The sequence below is a fragment of the Panthera onca genome, chromosome C2 (assembly GCF_046562875.1).
Source record: "Panthera onca isolate mPanOnc1 chromosome C2, mPanOnc1 haplotype 2, whole genome shotgun sequence".
NCBI lineage: Eukaryota > Metazoa > Chordata > Mammalia > Carnivora > Felidae > Panthera > Panthera onca.
Genome location: NC_138347.1, coordinates 65,869,021 through 65,893,411, shown reverse-complemented (window position 1 = coordinate 65,893,411; position 24,391 = coordinate 65,869,021). Strand labels below are relative to the sequence as shown.

At 35.2% G+C, this 24,391-nt stretch overlaps 1 protein-coding gene across 3 annotated transcripts in view; it reads left to right on the top strand.

Moving 5' to 3' along the window:
• Positions 1 to 24,391, top strand: part of GSK3B (glycogen synthase kinase 3 beta) — a 197,383-nt gene that overhangs the window by 60,855 nt on the left and 112,137 nt on the right. For all 3 annotated transcript variants that reach the window (XM_060639879.3, XM_060639881.3, XM_060639880.3), the window contains exon 2: positions 4,118 to 4,311. In XM_060639879.3, the coding sequence (XP_060495862.1) occupies positions 4,118 to 4,311 (194 nt within the window). The remainder of the gene's footprint in view (positions 1 to 4,117; positions 4,312 to 24,391) is intronic.

The window sequence follows — 24,391 nt, the reverse complement described above, 5'->3', positions numbered from 1 at the left end:
TTTAATTCTATTTTCTAATTATGATATATGGAAGTTTATACCTCCTGAGTGAATTTTAATTGTAATACAGGATCCCAGGAGTCCTCTGGCAGGAGACAAAGCCTCCTGGAGCTAAGCTGTTCCCACTGTTCTGTTGTTGTACTGCATTTTTGGAGACTAGTTTTGTTGTAATTGGTATGAGACTCACTATGCCATGCATTCTGAGAAATTTAGCATTGGGCAGAGTGGTGACTTTTTTTTTTTTTTTAATGAGGGAGATTTATTGCTTTCCAGTTTTTCATCAGGATTTTGGCCTCTTGGTAGCAGTGCTTTATAATGCTCTGTTGCTAAGATTGAAAATTATACAATTTCTGGTAGCAAATGTTAAATTGTTTGAACATCACTGAATCGATTATTTTACATTTTTGTTTTCCATGTGCTTTTGCTTTGGGATAAGTTTTGAAATTGAAGGTTACCAAAGTATTTTGGAAAATAGCTCTTTAGCTATTAATAAGTGAATGATTGAGGCCTGAAATCTGTAACAGATTATCATTTATTCTTTTATTTCTTACTAGTTTGGAGCTGATCTTTTTATATTTTCAGAAACATCTGCTTCTTGCGGGGGGGGGGGGGGGTGGGGGGAGGCAATAGTATATGAAGTTAAAGTCTTTCAGCTGTAGTAGGAAGGTTGTAAAATATAGCAGAGACAGTATAAGGCCAGGGAAGAATTCTTGCTACTCAAAGCTTTCATCTCTTAGTTTTACTTTCCGCATTTGCATAGTAAACATTATAATGTATCCCTACATTTATTGTAAGTATTAGAGTAGATAAAACAATGAATTGGATGGATATACAGTGAAATTTTATACAGCTATTTTATTGCTAAGTCGGCAAATTACAATGCCAAATGGTGGCATGCTTTTCCTTGGCACATTAGCTGCTGACTGCCCCATGTGCTCCTAATGCTCATGCCAAGTCATCCCCAGTATTATCTTGCCATTTTTTACAGCTCTGCTATTTCGGATCTCCGATGAAGCATTCTGAATAAAAATTCCAGAATGCTCGAGGTAGAAAGCCTGAGAACCATCATTCGTGTTATACTTAGAGATTTCATATTAGTAGAGAATGTAGCCCATAAGAGTTCTCAGCATTTTCTGTAACTGCTCGAAAGAGAATAAGAGTGAATCTTTAATTTCTGCTGAGATAGTAAGTCGTTTTTGTTTTTGTTTTTGTTTTTGTTTTTGTTTTTTTAACTAGATATACAAGAAGGTGAAAGGATTGGTCCTTGTCCATATCCAATCACAATTTAACACTAAGAGGCCTTAAGACTTAAAAGTCTCTTCCAGTGATAGCATCTGTAGTACCTATCTATCTTTCTACCGTGCTTTAATATTTTTGCAGAATTACTTCATTTATGCATTATAATTTGCATATGAGAAAAAGCACGATTAGGTGTTAGGCATTACCCAGGCCTAATAGTTGATTTGAAGAGATTTTAAATCCCAGGGTTCTGGGGCACCTGGGTGGCTCAGTAGTTGGGCATCTGACTTCAGTTCTGGTCATGATCTCATAATTTATGAGTTTGAGCCCCACTTCGGGCTCTGTGCTGACAGCTCAGAGCCTGGAGGAGCCTGCTTTGGATTCTGTGTCTACCTGTCTCTCTGCTCCTCCCCCACTCACGCGTGTGCGCACTCTCACACTCTCTCTCTGTCTCTAAAATGAAGCTAAAAAAAAAAAAAAAAAAAAAAAAAAAAATCCCAGGGTTCTGATGGATATCTTTCATAGCTGATTCTTGAAACCCTGAAGCAAACCGTTTTTCTGAAATGTGGAGAAATGCAACCTAAAGAGGCAAGTAAGGAAAGTCATTACACATGCTTATATTGTTTTAAGTTCTCTACTGAAAGCAAGTACAAAACTGTGGCTACTGTTTTCTTTATTGAAATATGGTTATACAGTAGAAAAGCATAATTTTTGTTTATGCCTCAGACAGCTTTTGTTTTCAGTTAAAGTTGTGGAATGCAACAGCCATTCTTAAAATCTGTTAATTTATTTGAAAAATAATGATGCTTTGTTTTGTGGATTAGATGTGTGAGATTTTGCAAGCAACCTGTTCAGTGAAATTATTCATAGTCCTTGAAATATATAGTTTTTGGTGATACGGTTTTGACTTGGATGATCTAGGGAAGAGTTGGTTGGACTGTTTGAAATCAATTGTTTTTTATTTTCTTTGGACAATTGGATTGTAAGAAAATGTGTTCAGTACCTTGAATTTTAATCTTTCCTGAATCTAACCTTCTAGATCTCTTCATTTTGAGTTTAAGGTCAGAAGACTGTGATTCTGTCTTTAGAGGAATATTTCAAGTAAAGATAGGTAAAGATCTATTTTACAAATGAAGAAGAAAATAACTTACATTAAGGTTTATAGTCAACCTGAAAAGTTGTAGTTAACATGCTCAGAAGTGAAAGTGATATGGAATATTTGGGGGAATTGAGCATGATGATTTAGAATTGAGATTTGATTAAACTGGGTTTTGCAAATATATTAGACTTATTTTACTAGGAAGTGAAATGTGAAGGGATCATTTGAAAGCATTGAGAACTACTGTATATGTATTGACTTGTGCTGGGATTTGCATGTATTTAAAGTACATATAATACTGTTGTGAATAAAAATGTTGGTGTTGACAAGATTTGAGTTACCTTTCTACAAGTGGTGTTAGATTTGTGCTGTCATATCTGTTGGGCGTTATACCTTAGAACCAAAACCCTACATATTTAAGGTAGTTAGCCATGATATAATATATAATGTAGACTGCCTGTAATTTACCTTGCTATCTTATGTAGGAATCCTTCATTGCTTTTGTGTCTGTCAGGAAGGCTGCCTTATAAACAGGAGCATTAATTAGTCACAGATATCACTTACTGTGTTTTTTTTTTTTTTTTTTTGTCTATATTAGTACCTTTGTGAACTAAAATGGCTATACATATTGGTTAAATGTGCCACTAACATTTGGATATTCATTTACCTGGTAATTTTATTTTGGGGAAAAACACTCAAACCATTGGAAAATGAGATTAATATATATATTTTTTATATGTGAGGTTCAAGTGAATACTTCAAAATCTTGGCTTGGTATCTAGAGTTAAAAACTACATTTTTTTTCTTTTATTAGGTTAGTATGAATTCAGTTAGCATCATACAAATTGATATAATGGAAGAGTAGAAGAAGAAACAAACGGAAAAAGTGCAGTTTAGTCAGTGAGCCTAAGGACTTGGATGTACTGAGATTTGGTTTTAGATTTGTCAGGAAGAGAGAAGCACAAGTCATACTTGCTACTTACCAATGATTGTACTCAGTAGAATCTCTGTGTGTTCTGAAATCACTAAAAGAACAATTTAAAACTCTTTAGAATCAGGTTCTAGGTAGCATAGTATGGTTTAGAATAGTTTAAGAGTTCAGAGACCCAAGATGATTGTGAACTCTGCCTAGGCAATAAGAGGTGGGTCTTGAGCTTGAATTGAAGAGTCTTTAGATTGTTACTGGGAAGGGTGGGAAGGCACAGAAGATAAGGCAAGAGCTATTGAGTGGGCAGAGACCACAGAACCAGTGAGCTACTTATGAATGAGGCTCACTCAGTTCAGAATGGGTTTGGTTTTTCTTTTCTTACTCCAAATTAACACTCTTTCCCATGTTCCTTTTCCCCATTTGACCTTTCTCTAAGAGATAGTTGATTTTCTTAAAAAGAAGTAAGATGCAGAGAAAGAAAAACTCAAAGCCTTACCTTCCTAAAGGCAGAATGGTCTGAATAGAGTCAACATATTTAGATGTTTTCAGTAGTATTTATTTTCAAGTAAAATAAGGAAGCCTTCAGAAAAGAACTAGGGCCTTCTTTAGAAAGAACAGATGGGATTCAAACCCAGGGTCCACCATTTGACTTTTGACCTTCAGCAAATTTAACATTATTTCCATTAGTTTTGTATGGAAACAGTATTATATACTTCATGGGGTGATTGTGAGCATTTAAAAATGATTTGTAGTAAAAAACATAGTTTACTATGTAAACTATTGTGTACTTCAGCAATTTTCTCTGTTTAATTCTTTACAGTTCTCATTTTTCTGTCTCTTGTTTCTTTTAGGAGACAAAGATGGCAGCAAGGTAACCACAGTGGTGGCAACTCCTGGGCAGGGTCCTGATAGGCCACAAGAAGTCAGCTATACAGACACTAAAGTGATTGGAAATGGGTCATTTGGTGTGGTATATCAAGCCAAACTTTGTGATTCAGGAGAACTGGTTGCCATCAAGAAAGTATTGCAAGACAAGAGATTTAAGGTAAGACCTTTGGTATTTCATGCATTTTGTTGCTGTCAGTTGATGTGAATGAGTATTTTTTCTAATCATTTCTTTTTGCTTCAAATTTCATTTACTGTGCAGATTTATTGTAGACACGGTATTTTCTCTTGTGTATTTTGTAGAGATAAAAGTTACTAAAGATTGCAATATTATTTTTGAACCACTGCCTTAAGTGATACATGATTTTAAAATGCTGTGAAAGGTAGATTAAAATTCTTAATTTATACTTTTAAAAAGTGACCTCTCCTTGCCTAGGGTCTCATTGGTGTAGGAGACCAGAGAAACAGTACCTGTAGTGTTTGATCATTTGACTATTGACTATGCCTCCTTTCTTAAAATTTCCTTTGAATCTGTAATGCAACACTATCATTTTTTTCCCCAACAACTGACTTTTCTTTGCTATTTTCTTATGTCTTTCTTCAGTCTACTCTGAGAAACAGTTTATTTTAATTTCTTACACCGGCTCTTTAGGGGATCCTATGCATGAATGTTGAAAGGTCATCTCTATGTTATGGTATAGTGTAGAGAGTCAAAAGATCTGGGCTCTAACATATGTTCTGCCATTAACAAGCCATGTAGCTCTGTTCTCTTCTCTACTTCTGCCACCTCTGCAACATCTTACTGAGAGTCTCCCCTGTACTAGTAAGTATGCCAAACATGAAGGGCTATAAAAATAAATAAGAGATGATCACTGCTCTGAAACAGCACAGAGTCTACTATCTTTATTGCTCTAGAGTGTCTCAAACATTCTAAAGAGGTTTTTTAGGAAAAAAAAATTGTTACACCTTTTGTCTTCAGTACTCACTCTCTCTCCTAAGTACTAGTCCCATGTTGCCAAATGCCTACTGGATATTGATATCTGGTATCTCACATTGCAAGGGCTTCTTGCCTAATTCTGATCTGACTTTTGAGACCCAGTGGAAATCCTTTCTGTTGCTTCCCATTCCTTTTTGCTTTTTCCTTTTTCCTTTTTCCTTCTAATGATGTCATTCGCTTTGTCATTCAGACTTTTCTGTTCTCTCATATCTCATATCCACTTGTCACCCTGCATTGATTTTTTTTCTTTTCTTTACTGCCTTGATGATTTGTGCCTTCTTTCCTTTTCTCATCACTAGTATCTAGTCAGGCCCTTGCCATTATTTGACTTACCTACGAGTAAGACTCTACCTCTGATCTTCTGCATGCCACCACAAGAATAATCCCACACTTAAGGTTGATCATATTATTTCTCCTACACACAATTCTTCTGTGGTTCCTCATAGTCTAGAAAATAAAGCCTGCCCAGTTCAGTAGTGTGTTCAGGGACTTCTGTAGTCTTATCTCCAAATACTCAGCTTTCCAAACCTTTTATGCTACTGTCCGTGAAATATATATTGGTTTTTATTTAGCTTCCTTTCTGTCACTCCCGTTCTCTTGCTAATCTAAGTCCTGTCCTTTATGAAATTTCTCAGATGATTCCGGCCAGCCATATGGATTTTGTTCTAAATTCCTTGAACACTTATTGTCCCTAAACTAGGAAATTCCAAATTTTTTCATGACAGGGACTCCATTTTTATTATATGTATCTCCTGGAAACCCGCAAAATCAGTGGGTTGGTTTTTTGTTTTTTGTTTTGGATTAGTATTGATGATAGCAAATACTTAACAAATTCTTGTTATATACCCAGTGATCTCCTAAGCTTTTTACATAATTAGTTTTATTTGAGCCTTATCATTAGTACTGTGAGATTGGTACTGTTGTTATTTGGCTAAGAAAACTTACGCACAGAGATTATAAATTAACTTGTCCAGGGCCACACAGTTATTAGCAAGTAGAAAATTGGGCAAGTATTTGAATCAAGCATTCTGACTCCAGAGTGCTTTGTTAAACATTTTATCATCACTGCATCAGAACCATATATTCTATTTAGAAAGTATTTGTGTTTGTATTTTTGCTTTTTTTTTTTAAATTAAAAATTTTCCCTTTAGCGTGGTTTATTTATTCATTTGAAATAGTTTGGTTCATTTGTTTCTGAATGTATCCCTTCTTAGAACTTTAACCCTGGTTTTTTTTTTTTTTTTTGTTTTGTTTTGTTTTTTTTACTTTTTAAAAAATTATATTTTCTATCTGTGAAACACACTAACATGGTTCCAAAGATCAGAAATATACAAGTGCCATTTCTTCTCTATTCCCTGTATTTTGTTTCTACTCGCTTCCTGTAGCTAGCCAGTCTCATTATGTTTTGGTTCATTTTTTCTGGGTTTCTTTTGCACAAGTGAGCAATTAAGTGTAATTTTCTTGGCTTCTTTTTTACATAAAAGGTAATTTATTAAGGGAGCTCTTTTGTACTTTGCCTTTTCTCTTGATATAGTTCTTAGAAACCATTGCATATCATTTCAGAGATTTTTCTCATCTAGCTGCATAGTATGCCAGAGTTGATTCAATCATTCTTGTATGTATGGATATTTCATTTCTTTTCAGTATTTTTTTTATCTCCAAGAGTGCTGCTATGAAAAACCTTCTCTCATATATTTTTTTTAATTAGATGTGTATCTTCAGAGTAAATTAAGAGAGGTAGACTGCTGAGTCAAAGCATAAACACTTAGGTAATTTTGTTTGATATTGTTAAATTCCCCTCCATAATGGTTGAATCAGTTTGCATCCTCTTTGGTCATTTGAGTGCCTATTTCCCCTTAGCATGGACAACTTGCCTTGCCTAAGTTTTTCAATTTTTGCCAATCTGATATGTGAGAAATGGTAGCTCATTGTAGTTTTAATTTATAATCTCATTATTATGAATGTAGTTCAACATCTTTCCATCTGTTTAAGGTCTGTTTTGTTTTTGTATGTGTAAATTGTTCTTTTTTCTTTTTGTCCATTTTTTAAATGAGTTTTTGGTCTTTTCCTCTCAACTCTGAAGAGTTCTTTATTACGGATTTATTCTTTATCTGTGATATATTGAGTATTTTTACCTCGTGTATTCTGTTTTTTTACCATATGAAAGTCTCCCACTACCCCATACAGTCGAATTTATTGTTCTTTTCTTTTATCATATGTGGATTTAAAAAAAAAAAAAAATTTTTTTAACGTTTATTTATTTTTGAGACAGAGAGAGACACAGAGCATGAACAGGGGAGGGGCAGAGAGAGAGGGAGACACAGAATCTGAAACGGGCTCCAGGCTCTGAGCTGTCGGCATGGAGCCCAACGTGGGGCTCGAACTCACTGACCGTGAGATCATGACCTGAGCCGAAGTTGGACACTTAACCGACTGAGCCACCCAGGCGCCCCATATATGGATTTTAATTTATGATTAGAAAGCCTTTTCCTTATAAAGCCTTTCCTTATAAAAAGCCTTTTCCCCAGGTTGAAGAGAAATTCAACCATATTTTCTTTTGGTAGTTACAAGATTTCACTTTTTACATTTAAATTCCCTGATCTGTTTGAAGTTTATTCTTGTTTATGGTGTTTATGCCTCTGTATGGTATGAGTTACTGATAGAATTTTATCCTTTCTTTAAAAAAAATTTTTTTTATTACGTTTATGTATTTTGTGAGAGAGAGAGAGGAGGAGAGAGGCAGAGAGAGAGGGAGACACAGAATCCAAAGCAGGCTCCAGGCTCTGAGCTGTCAGCACAGAGCCCAACGTGGGGCTCACACCTACAAGCTGTTAGATCATGGCCTGAGCCAAAGTTGGATGCCTAACCAACTGAGCCACCCAGGCACCCTGTAATTTTATCCTTTCTCAATCATTAACCGGTTAGTTGTTCAGTACAGTTTATTAAAAGGCCGATCTTTTCTCCAGTGATTTGAGATGCTATGGTTATTACATGCTAAATTTCCACGTGTACTTGGTCTGTTTCTGGACTTTCTGTTCTGTTCCAGTAGGTCATTTGCATGCATGTTCCTGTGTCAGTACCACATTATAGTATGTTTAATGTCTGGTTGAGGTAATCCACTCTTGAGGCTTTTTTTTTTTCTCCTAGCTTTTCTTGAATGTTTATTTTTCCATATGAACTTTGACATAAATTTGGCTAACTCGATTTAAAATAGGTTGCTGATACTCTTAATTGAAATTTCATTAACTCATTAACTTAGGGAGAACTAACCTTTTTGTGATGTTGAATTATCTTATCGAGGAATAAGAGATATCTATTTGATCAAATATACGTTTGTGTCTTTCAGGAGTTTTATTTATATAGACTTTTGACATTTCTTACTAAGTTTGTTCCTAAGTACTTATTGCTTTTATTGCTATTGTATGGTTTTGTTTTTGTTTTTATTTTAATTTTTTCTCTTACATGCTAAAAAGTGGTAAGTTCATTTCATTCCACTGTATCACCTTTCCTTTGTGAAACTTAAGTATTTGTTCTTCTTGCTAAATGTTAACTGTTTTAAAAAAAATAAAATTTGATACATTGACCAATTCATTTCTCTTGATTATTATAATATATATACTACGAATTTTTCTGACAACTTAAAATTCTGTAGTTTCACATCTGTGGTTTACGTAGCTGCTGCCTAGGATTATATTAAATAATTAGATATTTCCAGAAAGAGTTTGAAGTCTTCTCCTTGCCCAGTCAAATAAACCAACCTGTTGAACCTGCTAGTATCAGTGAGAGGCAGTTTGTTTTGGTGAAAAAACAAGGAGAGAGAAAACGGTCAGAGACAAAAAGAAAATCAAGAGGAATTACCCTGCATCAGCAGTCATGTAAACTATATCTAAGACACTGAGCTTTTCTATTAGGAATTTCTGGAATAATCTTCATTTCAGTAATGTTTTACCTGCAGTTTGAATGCTTTTTCCCCGGGGACCCTGTGACCATTCTGTGACAAATTACTTTAACAGAAATTAAATTACTTCACTTAGCCAGTTTAGAAGTACTTGTTATAGAAAATGCTCTTGTGGTTTTGTAGAGGTAAAGTCCAGCTAGGTACCTTATGTAGGAGACCTTTGATATTAGAGCAGAGAGAAGATTAATCAATCCCAAAAGCTACCGACACTTGTTGAGGCCAGCTTTTCTAATTTGAAAATTGGTTAGTTGCATTTTTAATTAATTAATGATCTTAGCTTCATAAACTATTAATTTCATTTCTCCCTTTGAACTAAGTCATAGGTTTCAGGTCTCCTGCTTGGTTTCACTTGTTCTGTGGTTAGATATGGGAGTGGAGGTGTGAAGTGTCACTGTTGTTCTATTGTGAATAGAGAGTGAATAGAGCCCTACTTGTAATATATACCATTTTCGAGAGTGAGGAGAAATAATGCCTGGTTTGATCCTTGAAGATATGATTATTCTCTGCATGATGTTGTGGAGACACCATAGAAGAAAGAAGACCTTGTTGTTTACATTAGTAGTTTTGTAAACTAGAGTATATTTATTAACTTTTTGAGTCTCAGTTTCATCATCTATGAAATGAGAATGCTACTACAGCAATGCCCCAGCTCACTGTTTGGCACAGAAAAGAAGTCATTATTGTGTTCCTTTTTTTTCCCTTCAATGTTGTATAAATCAAATGAAACAATGTATTATGAGACCATTTTCTGAATTTTATTTATTTTTAAAGTTTATTTATTTATTTTGAGAGAGGGAGAGAGACTGCAGGCTTGGAAGGGGCAGAGAGAGGGAGAGACAGAACCCGAAGCAGGATCCATGCTCCGTGCAGAGCCCAATGCAGGACTCACAAACTCATGAACTAAACCATGAGATTATGAACTGAGCCAAGATGAGGAGTTGTATGCTTAATTGACTGAGCCACCCAGGTGCCCCACATTTTCTGAATTCTAAAACTCCTTATAACTGAGTTGTTTTTAGGCATTTGAATTACTACAAATGGCTATTCACTTTGGATTTTTACCTGTTTGTTTTACTTTCTATTAAATTGGGTAGTCTTATTTTGAGGCACCTAATTGTATTTATGTAACTCTTTTAAGTCATTTGTGGAAAATCTATTTCCTGATAAAACTGACAGGCAACTTGAAAAGAAGTTTACTTATGCCATATGGAGCTATGTTCTTTGGGTCATAGAAACTTGTTATCAAGGGAAGCTAGAAATCAGGTCTTAACCTCTGGGGAGCAGGAAAGACAGCAGGTAGGAAAAATCTTACACTGCCATGCAGCTCTAAAGAAATTCTAGCAAAACCGGTGGGGGGAAGTCTTAGCCCAAGGTTGACTATCAGAGGAATCCATTGTCTCCTGGGAAAAGATCTCCATTAAATACATCTGCTATGCTCAGTTTCTGGAAACAGCACATGGGTAGCTTGGTATGGCCTGAACAAGGGAATGGCTTTGAAAGCTCAGCACCTGGGCCGTTGATCAATGATGCTCCCTATAGTGGGAGATCTAAGAGACACATTTTCATAATTACCATACCAGTCCTTATAAGGATAGTGCTACTTTCCTAAGTGTGTAGGTATGCTTAATGCTACTTTCCTAAGTGTGTAGGTATGACTAGTAAAATTTTTTAATTGAATTGAATTTTTAGAGACTACAAAGTTTCGTGTGGAACGGTCTTGTTGATTTTGCTTTTAAAATTATGTGTAGAGGGGCTCCTGAGTGGCTCAATTGGTTAAGTGTTCGACTTTGGCTCAGGTCATGATCTCACGGTTCCTGAGTTCAATCAAGCCCTGCGTTGGGCTCTGTGCTGACAGCTCAGAGCCTGGAGCCTGTTTCAGATTCTGTGTCTCCCTCTCTATCTCTGCCCTTCCCTCCTGGATCTCTCTCTCTCTCTAGCTCTCTCAAGAATAAATAAAAAACATTAAAAAAAAAAAAAAAAAAGATTCCATCGAGAAAACTTTTGGAACAAATGAATTCAGTAAAGTTGCAGGATATGCAAATCAATACACAAAAATCAATTGCATTTCTGTATGTCAATAATGAACTATCAGAAAGAGAAATAAAGAAAGCAGTCTCATTTACAATTGCATTAGAAAGGACAAAATCCTAGGAATACATTTAACCACAAGGTGAAAGACTCTATATTGAAAATTGCAAGACAATAATGAAAGAAGTTGAAGATGACACAAATGGAATGATACTCTTTCTGTGCTCATGGATTGGAAGAAATCAGTATTGTTTAAATGTCCATACTACCCAAAGTAACCTACAAATTTAGTATAATCCCTCTAAAAGTTTCATTGGTATTTTTTAAAGAAATAGAAAATAATCCTAAAATTTGTATGGAACCACGAAAAACTGAATAGCCAAAGCAATCTTGAAAAAGAACAAAGCTAGAAGCTTCACATTCTCAGGTTTCAAATTCTATTACAAACTATAGTAATCAAAACAGTATGGTATTGGCATTAAAAAAAGATACATAGATCAATGGAACAGAATATAGGGAGCTCAGAAATAAACCTACACATACGTAGTTAATCTTTGACAAAGTAGTTGAAAGTATGTTTCTTGGTTTGTGCTTCTCGCTTACACTTGCTTTTTTTTTTCCTTTGCTCATTTTTTTTTAAATTCCACATATGAGTGAAATCATATGGGATTTGTCTTTCTGTGACTGATTTTGCTTAGCATTATACTCTAGCTCTATACATGTCATCGCAAATGGCAAGATTCCATTTTTTTATGGCTGAATAATATTCCATTGTGTATACATATCACATCTTTATCCATTCATCTATAAATGGACACTTGGGTTGCTTCAATAGTTTGGCTATTGTAAATAAAGCTGCTTATAAACATAGGGGTCCATGTATCCCTTTGAATTAATGTTTTTATATATTTTGGGTAACTATCCAGTAATGCAATTACTGGACCATAAAGTAGTTCTTTTTTTTAACTTTTTGAGGACCCTTCATACTGTTTTCCAGAGTAACTGCATGAATGCATTTTGCATTCTCACCAACAGTGCAAGAGGGTTCCTTTTTCTTCACACTTTCACCAACACCTGTTGTTTCTTGTGTTTTTGATTTTAGCCATGCTGATAGGTGTGAAGTGGTAACTCATTGTAGTTTTGATTTGTATTTCCCTGATGATGAGTGATGTTGAGCCTCTTTTCATGTGTAATAGACTTTATTTTGCAGTTTTAGTTGTGTAGAAAAATCAGTGGAAAGTACAGTGTTCTCATACATACTCCCCTCCTCCTCAGTTTTCCCTGTTATTAACATTTTGCATTTATGTAGACTTGTTACAATTAAACCAATATTGGTACATTATTAGTAATTAAAAAACTGTAGTTTGCATTATAGTTCAATCTTTGTGTTTTGTCTGTGAGTTTGACAAATGTATAATGACATATGTCCACTCTTACAGGGTCTTACAGAATAGTTTCACTACCCTAAAAGTTCCCTGAGCTCTCTACCTTTTCATTCCTCTCTCTTCCCTCTTTCCCCAACCCTATTGATTTTTTTTCTTACTGTTTCCATAGTTTTGCCTTTTCTAGAATGTTATGTAGTTGAAATCATACAGCATATAACCTTTTCAACTTGGCTTTTTTCACTTAACAATAGATATTTAATGTGCTTGCAAAGTTTTTTTGTGGCATGATAGCTTGTTTCTTTTTAGCACTGAGTAAGTATGCCAGTGTATTCATGTACTGCAGTTTGTTTATCCATGTTTATGCATTCACCTATTGAAGGATATCTTGGTCATTTCCAAGTTCAACAGTTATGACTAAAGCAGCTGTAAACATTAATGTGCAGGTTTTTGTGTGGATATAAGTTTTCAGTTCATTTGGTTAAATACCAAGTACCACAGTTGCTAGATTGTGTGATAAGAGTTTGTTTAGTTTCTCAATAAATTGCCAAATATCCTCCAAAGCAACTGTAAAGAATAATTTTGCATTCCCACTAACAGTGAATGAGATTTTTCTGTTGTTCCACATCCTCATGAGGCTTTGGTGTTGTCAGTGTTTTAAATTTTAGCCATCCTAATAGTAGAGCAGTAGTATCTAATTGATGTTTTAATTTGCAATTCTCTGATGACATATGGTGTTGAGCATCTTTTCATATGCTTATTTGCTGTCTGTATATCTTCTTTGATGAGGTGTCTGTTCATATCAGTGCTTATTAATGATTGTTTTCTTATTGTTGAGTTTTAAGAGTTTTTTTTTTTTTTTTTTTTTTTTTTTAATAGGATAACAGTGCTTTCTCAGATACATGTTTTGCAGAGATTTCTTCCAGGCTGTAACTTATTTTTTCATTAGAAGTTTTAAGTTTTAATAAAAATTCAATTTCTCAATTTTTTCTTTCATAGATTATGCTTTTGGTGTTGCATCTGAAAAGTCACTGCCAGGGGTATGTGGATGGCTCAGTTGAGTGTGTGACTCTTGATTTCAGCTGAGGTCAAGATCCCAGGGTCGTGGGATTGAGCCCCATGTTGGGCTGTGTACTGAGCATGGGACCTGCTTAAGATTCTCCCTCCCTCTCTCTCCCCCCCCCTTCATTATCTCTTTTCTCCCTCCCTCTGTCTCCCCCTTCCCCCCCTTGCACTTGCTGTCTCTTAAAATAAATAAAATAAAATAAATAAAAAGTCACTGCCAAACCCAAGGACACCTAGGTTGTCTACTATGTTGTATTCTAGATGTTTTGTAGTTTTGCCTTTTACAGATAGGTCTATGATATATTTTAAGTTAATTTTTGTGAAAGCTATAAAATCTGTGATTACATTCATTTATTTCCTGTGACTGTCAGTTATTCCAGTACTGTTTGTTGAAAAGAATATCCTTTCTTCATTGAAATGCCTTTGACCCTTTGTCAAAGTTCAATTGAGTGTATTTGGTGGCTTTTCTGGGCTCTGTGTTTTTTCTAGTGACCTATTTGTTTATCACTTTCTTTTTTAAACATTTTTTTAAGTTTATTTATTTTGAGAGGGGGGGTGGGATGAGTGGGGGAAGGACAGAACAGGAGAGAATCCCAAGCAGGCTCCACATTATCAGTGCAAAGCTCAATGCAGGGCTTGAACCTACGAACTGTGAGATTATGACCTGAGCCTAAATCAAGAGTTGGACGCTTAACCAGCTGAGCTACCCAGGTGCCCCTCACTTTTTTTTTTTTTTTAACTGTAGCTTTATATAGTAAGTCTTGAAGTCATTCAGTGACAGTCTTTTGGTTGTTCTTCAATATTGTGTTCACTACTGGGTTTCCATAAAATAACTTGCTGGGTTTTTTGTTTGGCATTGCATTGAGTATAGATCATGTTAGAAAGGACTGGCATCATGACAGTATTAAGTTCTCCTATCCATGCACATGAAATATGTTTCTGTTTATTTAGATCTTTGATTTCTTTCCTCAGGGTTTTATGGGTGTCCTCATGTAAATTTTACACATATTTTATTGGATTTATACTTAAGCATTTCATTTGTGGGGGGTGCTAACATAAATTGTACTGTTTTTAATTCCAAATTCCAAATTTTTTATTACTGGTATATAAGAAAGCATTTGACTTTTGTACCTTAAACTTGTACCCGCAATCTTGCTATAATCACTTAATAGTTCCAGGAGGTTTTGTTGTTGATTTTTTGAGATTTTTACAAGCAGATTTTTACAATCTTTGTAAACAAAGATAATTTCATTTCTTCTCTTCCAATTTGGATGCCTTTTATTTCCTTTTTTTTTTTTTTTTTTTCTTCTTGTATTCTGTACGGTGTTGAATGGGAGTGAAGTCTTTTTTTCTCTTGTTCCTGATCTTGGTAGGAAAACACCCAGTTTCTTCTCATTAAGTATGTTAGCTGTAGAGTTTTGCAGATGTTCTTTATCAAATTGAGGATGTATTCTGCTGTTGTTGGATACATTTTTCTATAAATGTTTATTAGATCCAGTTGCTCAATAGTGTCATTCAGTTCAACTATGTCCTTATTGATTTTCTGTTTGCTGGATCTGTCAGTAACTGATAAAGGGGTGTTTAAGTCTCTATAATAACGGATTTGTCTATTTCTCCTCATGATTCGATTCGTTTTTGCCTCAAGTGTTTTGATAGTCTTTTGTTAGGTGCATTCACATTAGGAATTGTTGTCTTCTTCAAGAATTGATCACTTTTTCATTATGTAATGCCCCCCTTTATCCCTGAAAATTATCCTTACTCTGAAGTCTGTTTTGCCTGAAATTAATATAACTACTCCAGTTTTTTTGATTACTCTTAGTACAGTGTACATTCTCTATCCCTTTACTTAAAAAATATATATATAACATTAAATTTACCATCGTAACTATTTCTTCTAAGTTTGTATTTTGCTGAACTCTTCCCCCCCCCCCCCCATTTTATTGAGGTCTAATTGACATAAAATTGCATATATTTAAAGTGTACAGCATGATGATCTGTGTATGCGTTGTGAAATAATTGCCTCAGTCGGGTTAATCAGCATATTCCTCATCTCACATAGTTACCTGTTTTTGCACATGTGCATGTGGTAACAACATTTAAGATCTCTCTTAGCAAATTTCAGCTATACAATAACTATCTTTACCATGTTGTATATTAGATTCCCTGAATTTCTTCATTTTATAACTGAAGACTCCATCTTCCCCACTCCCCCAGCCCCTTGTAATCACCATTCTACTCTGTTTCTTTGAGTTTGACCTTTTTGTTCGTTTTTTAAGGAGTCCACATAAGGGAGTTTGTGCTTTTATTGTTCCCATTGACAGTCTGAAGTTTTTAAGTTTGTCATAGTCCCATTTGTCTTATTTTTGCTTTAGTTGTTTGCACTTTTTGGTGTCCCCTATCACTTGCAACAACAAGGAATGAACCTTAAGGATATTATTGCTAAGTGAAATAAAACAGTCACCAAAAATCAAGTACATTGCCATCTCCAGTGTTCTGAAGCTCTTCCCCTATATTTGCTTATAGGATTTTTATAGTTTTAGGTATCATGTCTAGGTCTTCAATCCCTTTTGAGTTAATTTTTGTGTGTGGTGTAAGGTAAAGTTTTATTTTCATTCTTTTGCTTCTTAGTCCAGTTTTTCCAACACCCATAAGGGTAAGAAACTGTCTTTTTCCCATTGTGTAGTCTTGACACTATTGTTGAAAATTATTTGGCCATACATGAGGGTTTATATCTGGTTTTTCTTTTCTGTTCCAGTTGTCTATGTATTTGTCTCTCTGCTAATTCCATACTGTCTTGATTACTATTGGTTTGTAGTTTGTTTTCAAATTAAGAAGTATTAGACTTCCAACTTTGTTCTTCTTTTTCAAGATTGTTTTGGTTATTTGGGGTCTCTTCAAATTCTATATAAATTTTGGGATTTGGTTTTTCTATTCCTGCAAAAAATGCCATTGGCATTATGATAGGGATTGCACTGAATCTCTATATGGGTTTGGGTAGTATTGACATTTTAATGTTACTAAGTCTTCTAAGCTACAAGCATGGAATGTCTTACCATCTATTCCTATCTTCTTTGATTTCTTTTGGCAGTGTCTTAACAATTTTCAGTGTATAAATCTACCTCTTTGGTTGGGTTTTTTCTTTTTTTTTTTAATTTTTTTTTTTTTTAACATTTATTTATTTTTGAGACAGAGAGAGACAGAGCATGAACAGGGGAGGGGCAGAGAGAGAGGGAGACACAGAATCTGAAACAGGCTCCAGGCTCTGAGCTGTCAGCACAGAGCCTGACGCGGGGCTCAAACTCACGGACCGTGAGATCATGACGTGAGCCGAAGTTGGACGCTTAACCAACCGAGCCACCCAGGCGCCCCAGTTGGGTTTTTTTTCTTAAGCATTTTATCCTTTTTGATGCTATAGTAAATGAGATTGCTTTCTTTTTTGATTGTTCAAATGAGCAATCAATAGAACCAATTTTTAAGTGTTCAGTTTGTATCTAAAACTTTGCTGAAATCATATCTTAGTTGTAATAGCCTTTTCTTTTTTAATTCTTTAGAGTTTTCTACACCTAAGATCATCCCTCTGTGAACAGAGATGATTTTGCTTCTTTTCCAATTTGGATACCTTTTGTTATTTATTTTTCTTGTCTAATTGCTCTGGCTATGATTTTAAGTACTTTGTTGAATAGTAGTGGCAAAATGGGCATCCTTGCCTTGGTCCTGATCTTAGAGGGAAAGCTTTCAATTTTTTTCGGCTTCGAATACGTTAACAGTGGGCTTTTCATCATGTATAACATACTGAGGCAGTTTCCTTCTATTCCTAGTTTGGTGAACATGATTATCATGAAACGGTGTTGAGTTTTGTTAAATGCTTTTTCTGTACCAATTGAGATGGTCATTTGGCTTTTGTCCTTCATGTTGCTAACGTGGTATGTTTTCATTGATTGATTTTTGTATGTAGAACCATTCTTGAGTTCCATGTATAAATCTTGGCATTATAGGTATAAAACTTGGTTGTGGCTTATAATCCTTTCAGTGTGCTATTGAGTTTGGTTTGCTAGTATTTTTTCGAAGGTTTTTGTATTAGTATTCATCAGGAATATTGGTCTGTAGTTTTCTCATTGTGTCCATCCCTTTTTTAAAATGTATTTGTGTCCTTTAAGGTGGGTTTCTTGTAGATTATATATAGTTGAGTCTTTTTAAAATTAATTTTTTTATCAAGTTTTATTTTAAAACTTGAGATATAATTGACATGACATTGTGTAAGTTTATTTTTTAAACGCACTAACAGTCTCTGTCTTTCATGTCAGTATATTTAGGCTTTTGATGTTTAAGGAAATTATTGATATAGTTGGATCATAGTTTTGCCATATTTGTTGCTGTTTTTATTCAGTGCCCTTGTTTCTTCTTTTGTCTTCCTTTCTTTTTCTGTTTTATCTGTTTTTAACTGAGCATTTTATTTGATTCCACTTTTTCCTCCTCTCTCTGAAATATATTAATCAAAATGTATTTGGTTCCTAGCATTTATTTTTGAATATATTTTTTTAACTTTTTATTATGGAAAATTTCAAGCACACAAAAGTAGAAGTTCCAATTATAAAAAAATGTCAAATTTTTGTTATTCTTCTTTCATGCTTTCCAACCTCAACATTTTTTTAAAATTTCAGGAATAGAATTTAGTGATTTATTTATATATAACATCTAGTGCTTATCCCAACAAGTGACCTCCGTAATGCTCCTTGCCCCTTTAGCCTTTACCCCCACTCAACACCTCACCAGCAACCCTCAGTTTGTTCTTTGTAGTTAAGAGTCTCCTATGGTTTGGTTTATCTCCCTCTTCTTTTTTATCTTATTTTTTGCTTCCCTTCCCCTATCATATGATATCTGTCTTTCTCCAACTAACTTATTTCGCTTAGTGTAGCGCTTAGTGTAATACATTCTAGTTTCATCCATGTTGTGCAAATGGCAAGATTTCATTTTTTTTTTAATCGCCAAGTAATATTCCATTGTATATCTATATACCAGATCTTCTTTATGCATTCATCAGTCAGTGGACATTTGGGCTCTTTCCATACTTTGGCTGTTGTTGATAGTACTGCTGTAAACATTGGGGTGCATGTGCCCCTTCAAATCAACACTCCTGTATCCTTTGGATAAATACCTAGTTGTGCAATTGCTGGGTTGTAGTGTAGCTCTATTTTTAATTTTTTGAAGAACCTCCATACTGTTTCCAGAGTAGCTGCACCAGTTTGCATTCCTATTAACAGTGCAAAAGGGTTCCTCTTTCTCCACATCCTTGTCAACATCTGTTGTTGCCTGAGTTGTTAATTTTAATCATTCTGACAGGTGTGAGGTGTATATCATTGTGGTTTTGATTTGTATTTCCCTGATGATGAGTGATGTTGAGCATTTTTCATGTGTCAGACAATTGGATGTCTTCTTTGGAAAAGTGTCTATTCATGTCTTTTGCCCATTTTTTCGGTGGATTATTTGGGTTTTTGAGGTGTTGGGTTTGATAAGTTCTTTATAGATTTTGGATACTAACCCTTTATCTGATATGTCATTTGCCAGTATCTTTTCCCATTGAGTCTACAGTGTACATTTACAACTTTTCGAAGTGTACTTTTAAGGAGACTGTACTAATCAGGGATAGTACAATTACCTTATGACAGAGTATTCCCAATTTCTCCTTCTCATTCCATATAATATTACTGTCATTAGTTTCACTAATCCATAAGCTATAATCACTGAATACATTATTGCTGCTGTTATTTTGAACAAACTGTTACAGCTAGATCAATTAAGAATAAGAAAAGTAAAATATATTCTACTTTCATTATTCTTTAATACTCTTTCTTTCTTTACAAAGATACAGATTTCTTACCTATGTCATTTTCCGTTCTTCTGGTAAATATTTTATTTTAACATTTCTTGGATGGCAGGTCTACTGTTGACAAATTCTGTTAATTTTTGTTTTCTGAGAAAGTCTGTATTTCTCCACATTTGAATAATAATTTCACTGGATGCAGAATCCTAGATTTTTTTCTTTCAACGTTTAAAATATTTTACTTTCACTCTTCTTGTTTGCATGACTTTTGAAAAGAAGCTCAATGCAGTTCTTATCTTTGCTTGTCTGTGGGTGAGGTCGCCCCCCTCCCCATCTTCTTTCAAGATTTCTTCTTTCTCTTTGATCTTTTGCATTTTGAAAATGATATGCCTAGCTGTAGATTTTTTGGTATTAATCCTTCTTTATGTTCTCTGAGCTTCCTGCATGTGTGGTTTGGTATCTGACATTAATTTTGAGAAATTCTCAGTTGTTGCTTCAAGTGTTTTTTCTGTTCCTTTGTCTCTTTGCCTTGTGGTATTCTCATTATGCATACATTACAGGTTTTGTAATTGCCTCATAGTTCTTGGATAGTCAGTTATATTTTATTTTTTATTTTTCTCTGCATTTCAGTTTTGAAAATTTCTATCGACATTTCTTTAGGCTTACTGGTTCTCTCCTTGGCCATGTCCAGTGTATTCATGAGCCCATCAAAGGCATTGTTAGTTTCTGTTACAGTGATTTTGATTTCTGGCATTTACTTTTGACTCTTTTTAAAGTTTCCATCTCTCTCTGCTTATATTACCCATCTGTTTTTGTGTTACCTACTTTTTCCATTAGAGCCTTTACTATATTAATCAATTGTTTTAAATTCCTGGTCTGATAATTTGAACATCTCCACTAAATTTCAGTGATTCTGATGCCTGTTATGTGTAGTCACACTTTAATTTTAGTCTTTTAGTATTTTTTTGTAAATTTTTTGTTGAAAGCTGGTTATATATTCACTAAAAGTTATTTAGGTAATAGGTCTTTTTTAGGGCTTGACCTTTACAAATGCTTTTTCAGTTTTTTAATCCTCCTCCCCTCTCATAGGTGAGATAAGAAGGCTAGAAGGGGCTAGAGTTTTATATCTCTCTTCTCACACATAGGAAGAGGTTAGAATTGGGTATTTCTTTTTCCCCACATCTAAGTTTAGAGAAGGCTAGAATTGGGTATTTCTTTTCCTCCAGTTCAGTTGCTCTGGTAGAATAGTTTTCTTTGAGGGCAGGTCTTAACAGAATACTCTGGGGTGCCTGGGTGGCTCAGTCGGTTAAGCTCCGGCTTCATCTGAGGTCATGATCTCACGGTTTGTGGGTTCGAGCCCCGCATTGGGCTCTGTGCTGACGGCTCAGAGCCTGGAGCCTGCTTTGGATTCTGTGTCTCTCTCTCTTTCTGCCTCTCCCCACTCACACTCTATCTCTCTCAAAAATAAATAAACATAAAAAAAAAAAAAACAACCCAAGCAAAACAGAATACTCTTGGGCCTGTTTTAAATGTTTCATCTCCTCTCCATATATTTCCTAGATTTTCACTGTAAGGACCTGGTAGGGCTCCTAGAAATAAAACTGAGAAACATGTGGAGGCCCCCTCTGGAATTCTTAACTCCCAGACTTGTTCATACTGCTCCTCTGTCCATTACAGTTTAGGTTTTCCTCTTCTGGTACTGACTCCAGAGGCAGTTTCTGCTCCTGGGTTTCTGCTCCAGTAAGCTGTGATTCTGTATATGTGCCTGTTTCCAGTTTTTAGGGCAGTGGTTTGCCACGTGAGCCCTCAATTCTTTAATGGATTTAAGAAGAGTTGTTGACTTTTTTCAGTTTGTTCAGCTCTGTGAAGATGGGAAGGATGACTTCCAAGCTCCTTACATACTGGGCTGGAGACCAGAAGTCCTTCCTTTGCTCATTTTGGCTTTTTATTGTTGACTAGAGTTCTTTATTCTGGATACAGATTCCTTATCAGATATATGATTTACAAATGTTTTCTCCAATGGGTAGGGCAGTTGGGAGAAGCCTTGTTGGCTATAGTAAGGATTTTGGCTTTAACTCTCTTCAAGGTAGGGAGCCACTGGAGGTTTTAAGCAGAGAAATCTCATAGTCTATCTTATATTTTAAAACGTGAAGATCACTCTGCCTGCTTTGTTGAACATAGATGGAAGGTGAACAGAGGGAAGCTGAAAGACTTGCACTAGAGAGGTAGTGAGAAATGATTACACCCTGGAGATACACACACACCCCATGTATTTTTATTGTTTTTTGTAGTGAGATAATTGTAAATATACCTGCAATTGTAGAAGTAATACAGAGAGATACCATGTACCCTTTACCCAGTTTCCCTCAGTGGTAACATCTTACAAAATATAGCACAGCATCACAGTCAGGATCTTGACATTAATACAATCCACCAGTCTTGTTGAGATTTCCCCAGATTTACTTGTGTGTGTGTGTGTGTGTGTGTGTGTGTGTGTACTTCTATACAGTTTTATTATATGTGTAGTTTTGTGTATTCACTAGAACAGTTCCATCATCACAAGGATCCTCTTATAACCATACTTATTTTTCTCCCTGCCATTCCTCCACTCTTAACCCCTAATTTAAAACCCTTGCAACAACCAGCAATCTGTTTCCCATATCTATAACTTTGTTATTTCAAGAATGTTTATCAATGAAATAAATAGTGTACGTAACCTTTTGGGATTGGCTTTATTTGCTCAGCATAATTCTCTGGAGATTCATTAAAGTTGTTGCATATGTCAATAATTAGTTTTTTTCTATTGCTGAGTAGTATTTCATAGTATAGTATACTATGGTTTGTTTATCCATTCACCCTTTGAAAGACATCTGGTAGCTATTCTGAATAATATGGCTATGAACATTCATCCATAGGTTTTTGTGTGAACATAAATTTCCGTTTCTGTGGGGTAAGTGCCCAAGAGTGCAATTGCTAAAAGCTTGGAGAATTATATAAATTTTTTTTTTTTTTAGATTTTAGAGATTGTGGGGCTCCAGCTCATAACCCCAAGATCAAGAGTCTCATGCTCTACTGACTAAGACAGCCAGGTGCCCCTTGGATATATTTTGAAGGTAGAACCCAGCAGGATTTTTTGACAGATTGAATGTGAGGTCAGAGAGAAAGAGGATTCAAAATTGAAATTTCTTTGTAGAAGATTTTAAGCCTACCTGAGCAGTATGTATTTTATATCTAATTCACAATTTAGATTATTTATTTATATATGTCTAATTATAGTAATGTAGAAGAAAAATGTTATAGTAAACTTCCAGAACATTAGTTGATATTAGAAAGTCCACTATATATACAGTGTGTGTGTGTGTGTGTGTGTGTGCGCGCGCGCGTGTGTGCGTGTGCGTGTGTGTATGCATGCATGCGTGCGTGCTAAGTTGTGAAAAAGATTGAATATATAAAGAATTTTCTTTCCTTGGCTTCTAGAACAAAAGATGGCAAACTGTGTGCCTGTTGCCTCTTTTTGTAAATAAAGTTTTATTGGGATATACATAGCCACCCATTCCTTTGCATATTGTTGACTGCTTTTCTTTTCTGACTGTAGAGTTGAATAATTGCAACAGAGACTGTGGGCTGCAAGCCTAAAGTATTTATAATCTGGCCCTTTATAGAAAATGTTGACTGACCCTTATTCTAATGTATTATTTTGGTGATTCATCTTTTACAGCTTTGCTCATTCTCAGTTTCTTGTATGATTCCTTTTCATCTGTCTGCCTAAATGTTCATATTCTCCAGGATCTTCTTCAGAATATCTTACCTGTCTTGGGGCTTATGTGACACCATCGTCTAGGTTTTTACTACCTAACCAGTTTCTTTTTTAGTGTTCTTTTATAGACTTTTCTGCTCCTGGAGACTCTGGCTACTTCCTTCTTATTTTACAGGCAATTTTATCTATTCCTGTAGCTTCAAGAACCATCTAGACCTCTTGCTAGAGGATAAGATGAACATATCAGATTGCTTTCTGGACCTTTCCATATCTGTGTCCTTCAGTCATTTAAAGCTAAACGTGTCCCAAACTGAACTCATTCCTTCCTTCTTCCAAAACAGCTTCCTAGGCCAGTGAACTCTATTGCCATGTTAATAGTCACATGAGTCAGAAGTTTGATAGTTATCACTCCCCTCCTTCCATTTACCAAAGCAGTAGCAGTATGTGATCAAATAACTGTTGATCTGCCTCTCAGAGCCATTCTCTTCCTTCTGTCTTGACTCTTTCTACCTCCGTACAGGTCTTAGTTTAATTTATCTTCTCCTTAAAAACAAAAAACTTTTTTTTGATAACCAGTGATCTTCCCAAAACAAATCTCTTGCTTAGAACATATTAGTGGTTCTTCATGGCTTGTAGTATTCAAACTTTTTAGCATTATATTTAAAACTTTCCACCAGGTCTCTTTCCCAAATTTTTCAAGGTACTAATAAGCAAAATTTTTATAGGTCCAAATCCCCATTTACCCTATTGCACTATCTGAGTGACCTACAGTTTCCACATTGTATTGTAATTGTTTGGTTTGCTTACCCATTGAAAACTGTGAGGACTATGAATTTTTATATGCTCAGAGCCCTGGCTCTCACACATAATTAGCTTCAAAATATTTGTTGTACACAGGGAATTATTTTGAGGTGACATTCTAGCCAATTGTAGGGTCTTTGGGGGTATCTGAATTTACTCTGGAATCAAAGATTTAGAAATGGATTGAAATAAACACTTTTTCAGTCCTAGTGTGATTTCAGAAGAAGGATGATGGAACTTTAGGTAATTTGTTTCTGAAGAAGAAGGTATGTTTTGGAAAAAATAGCCTTTGAAGCAAAACTTTTTTTTTTTTTTTAAGTTTATCGATTTTGAGAGAGAGAGAGAGAGAGAGTAAGCAGGGGGGAGTCAGAGATAAAGAGAAAGAGAGAGAATCCCAAGCAGGGTCCACACTGTTGTCAGTGCAGAGCCCA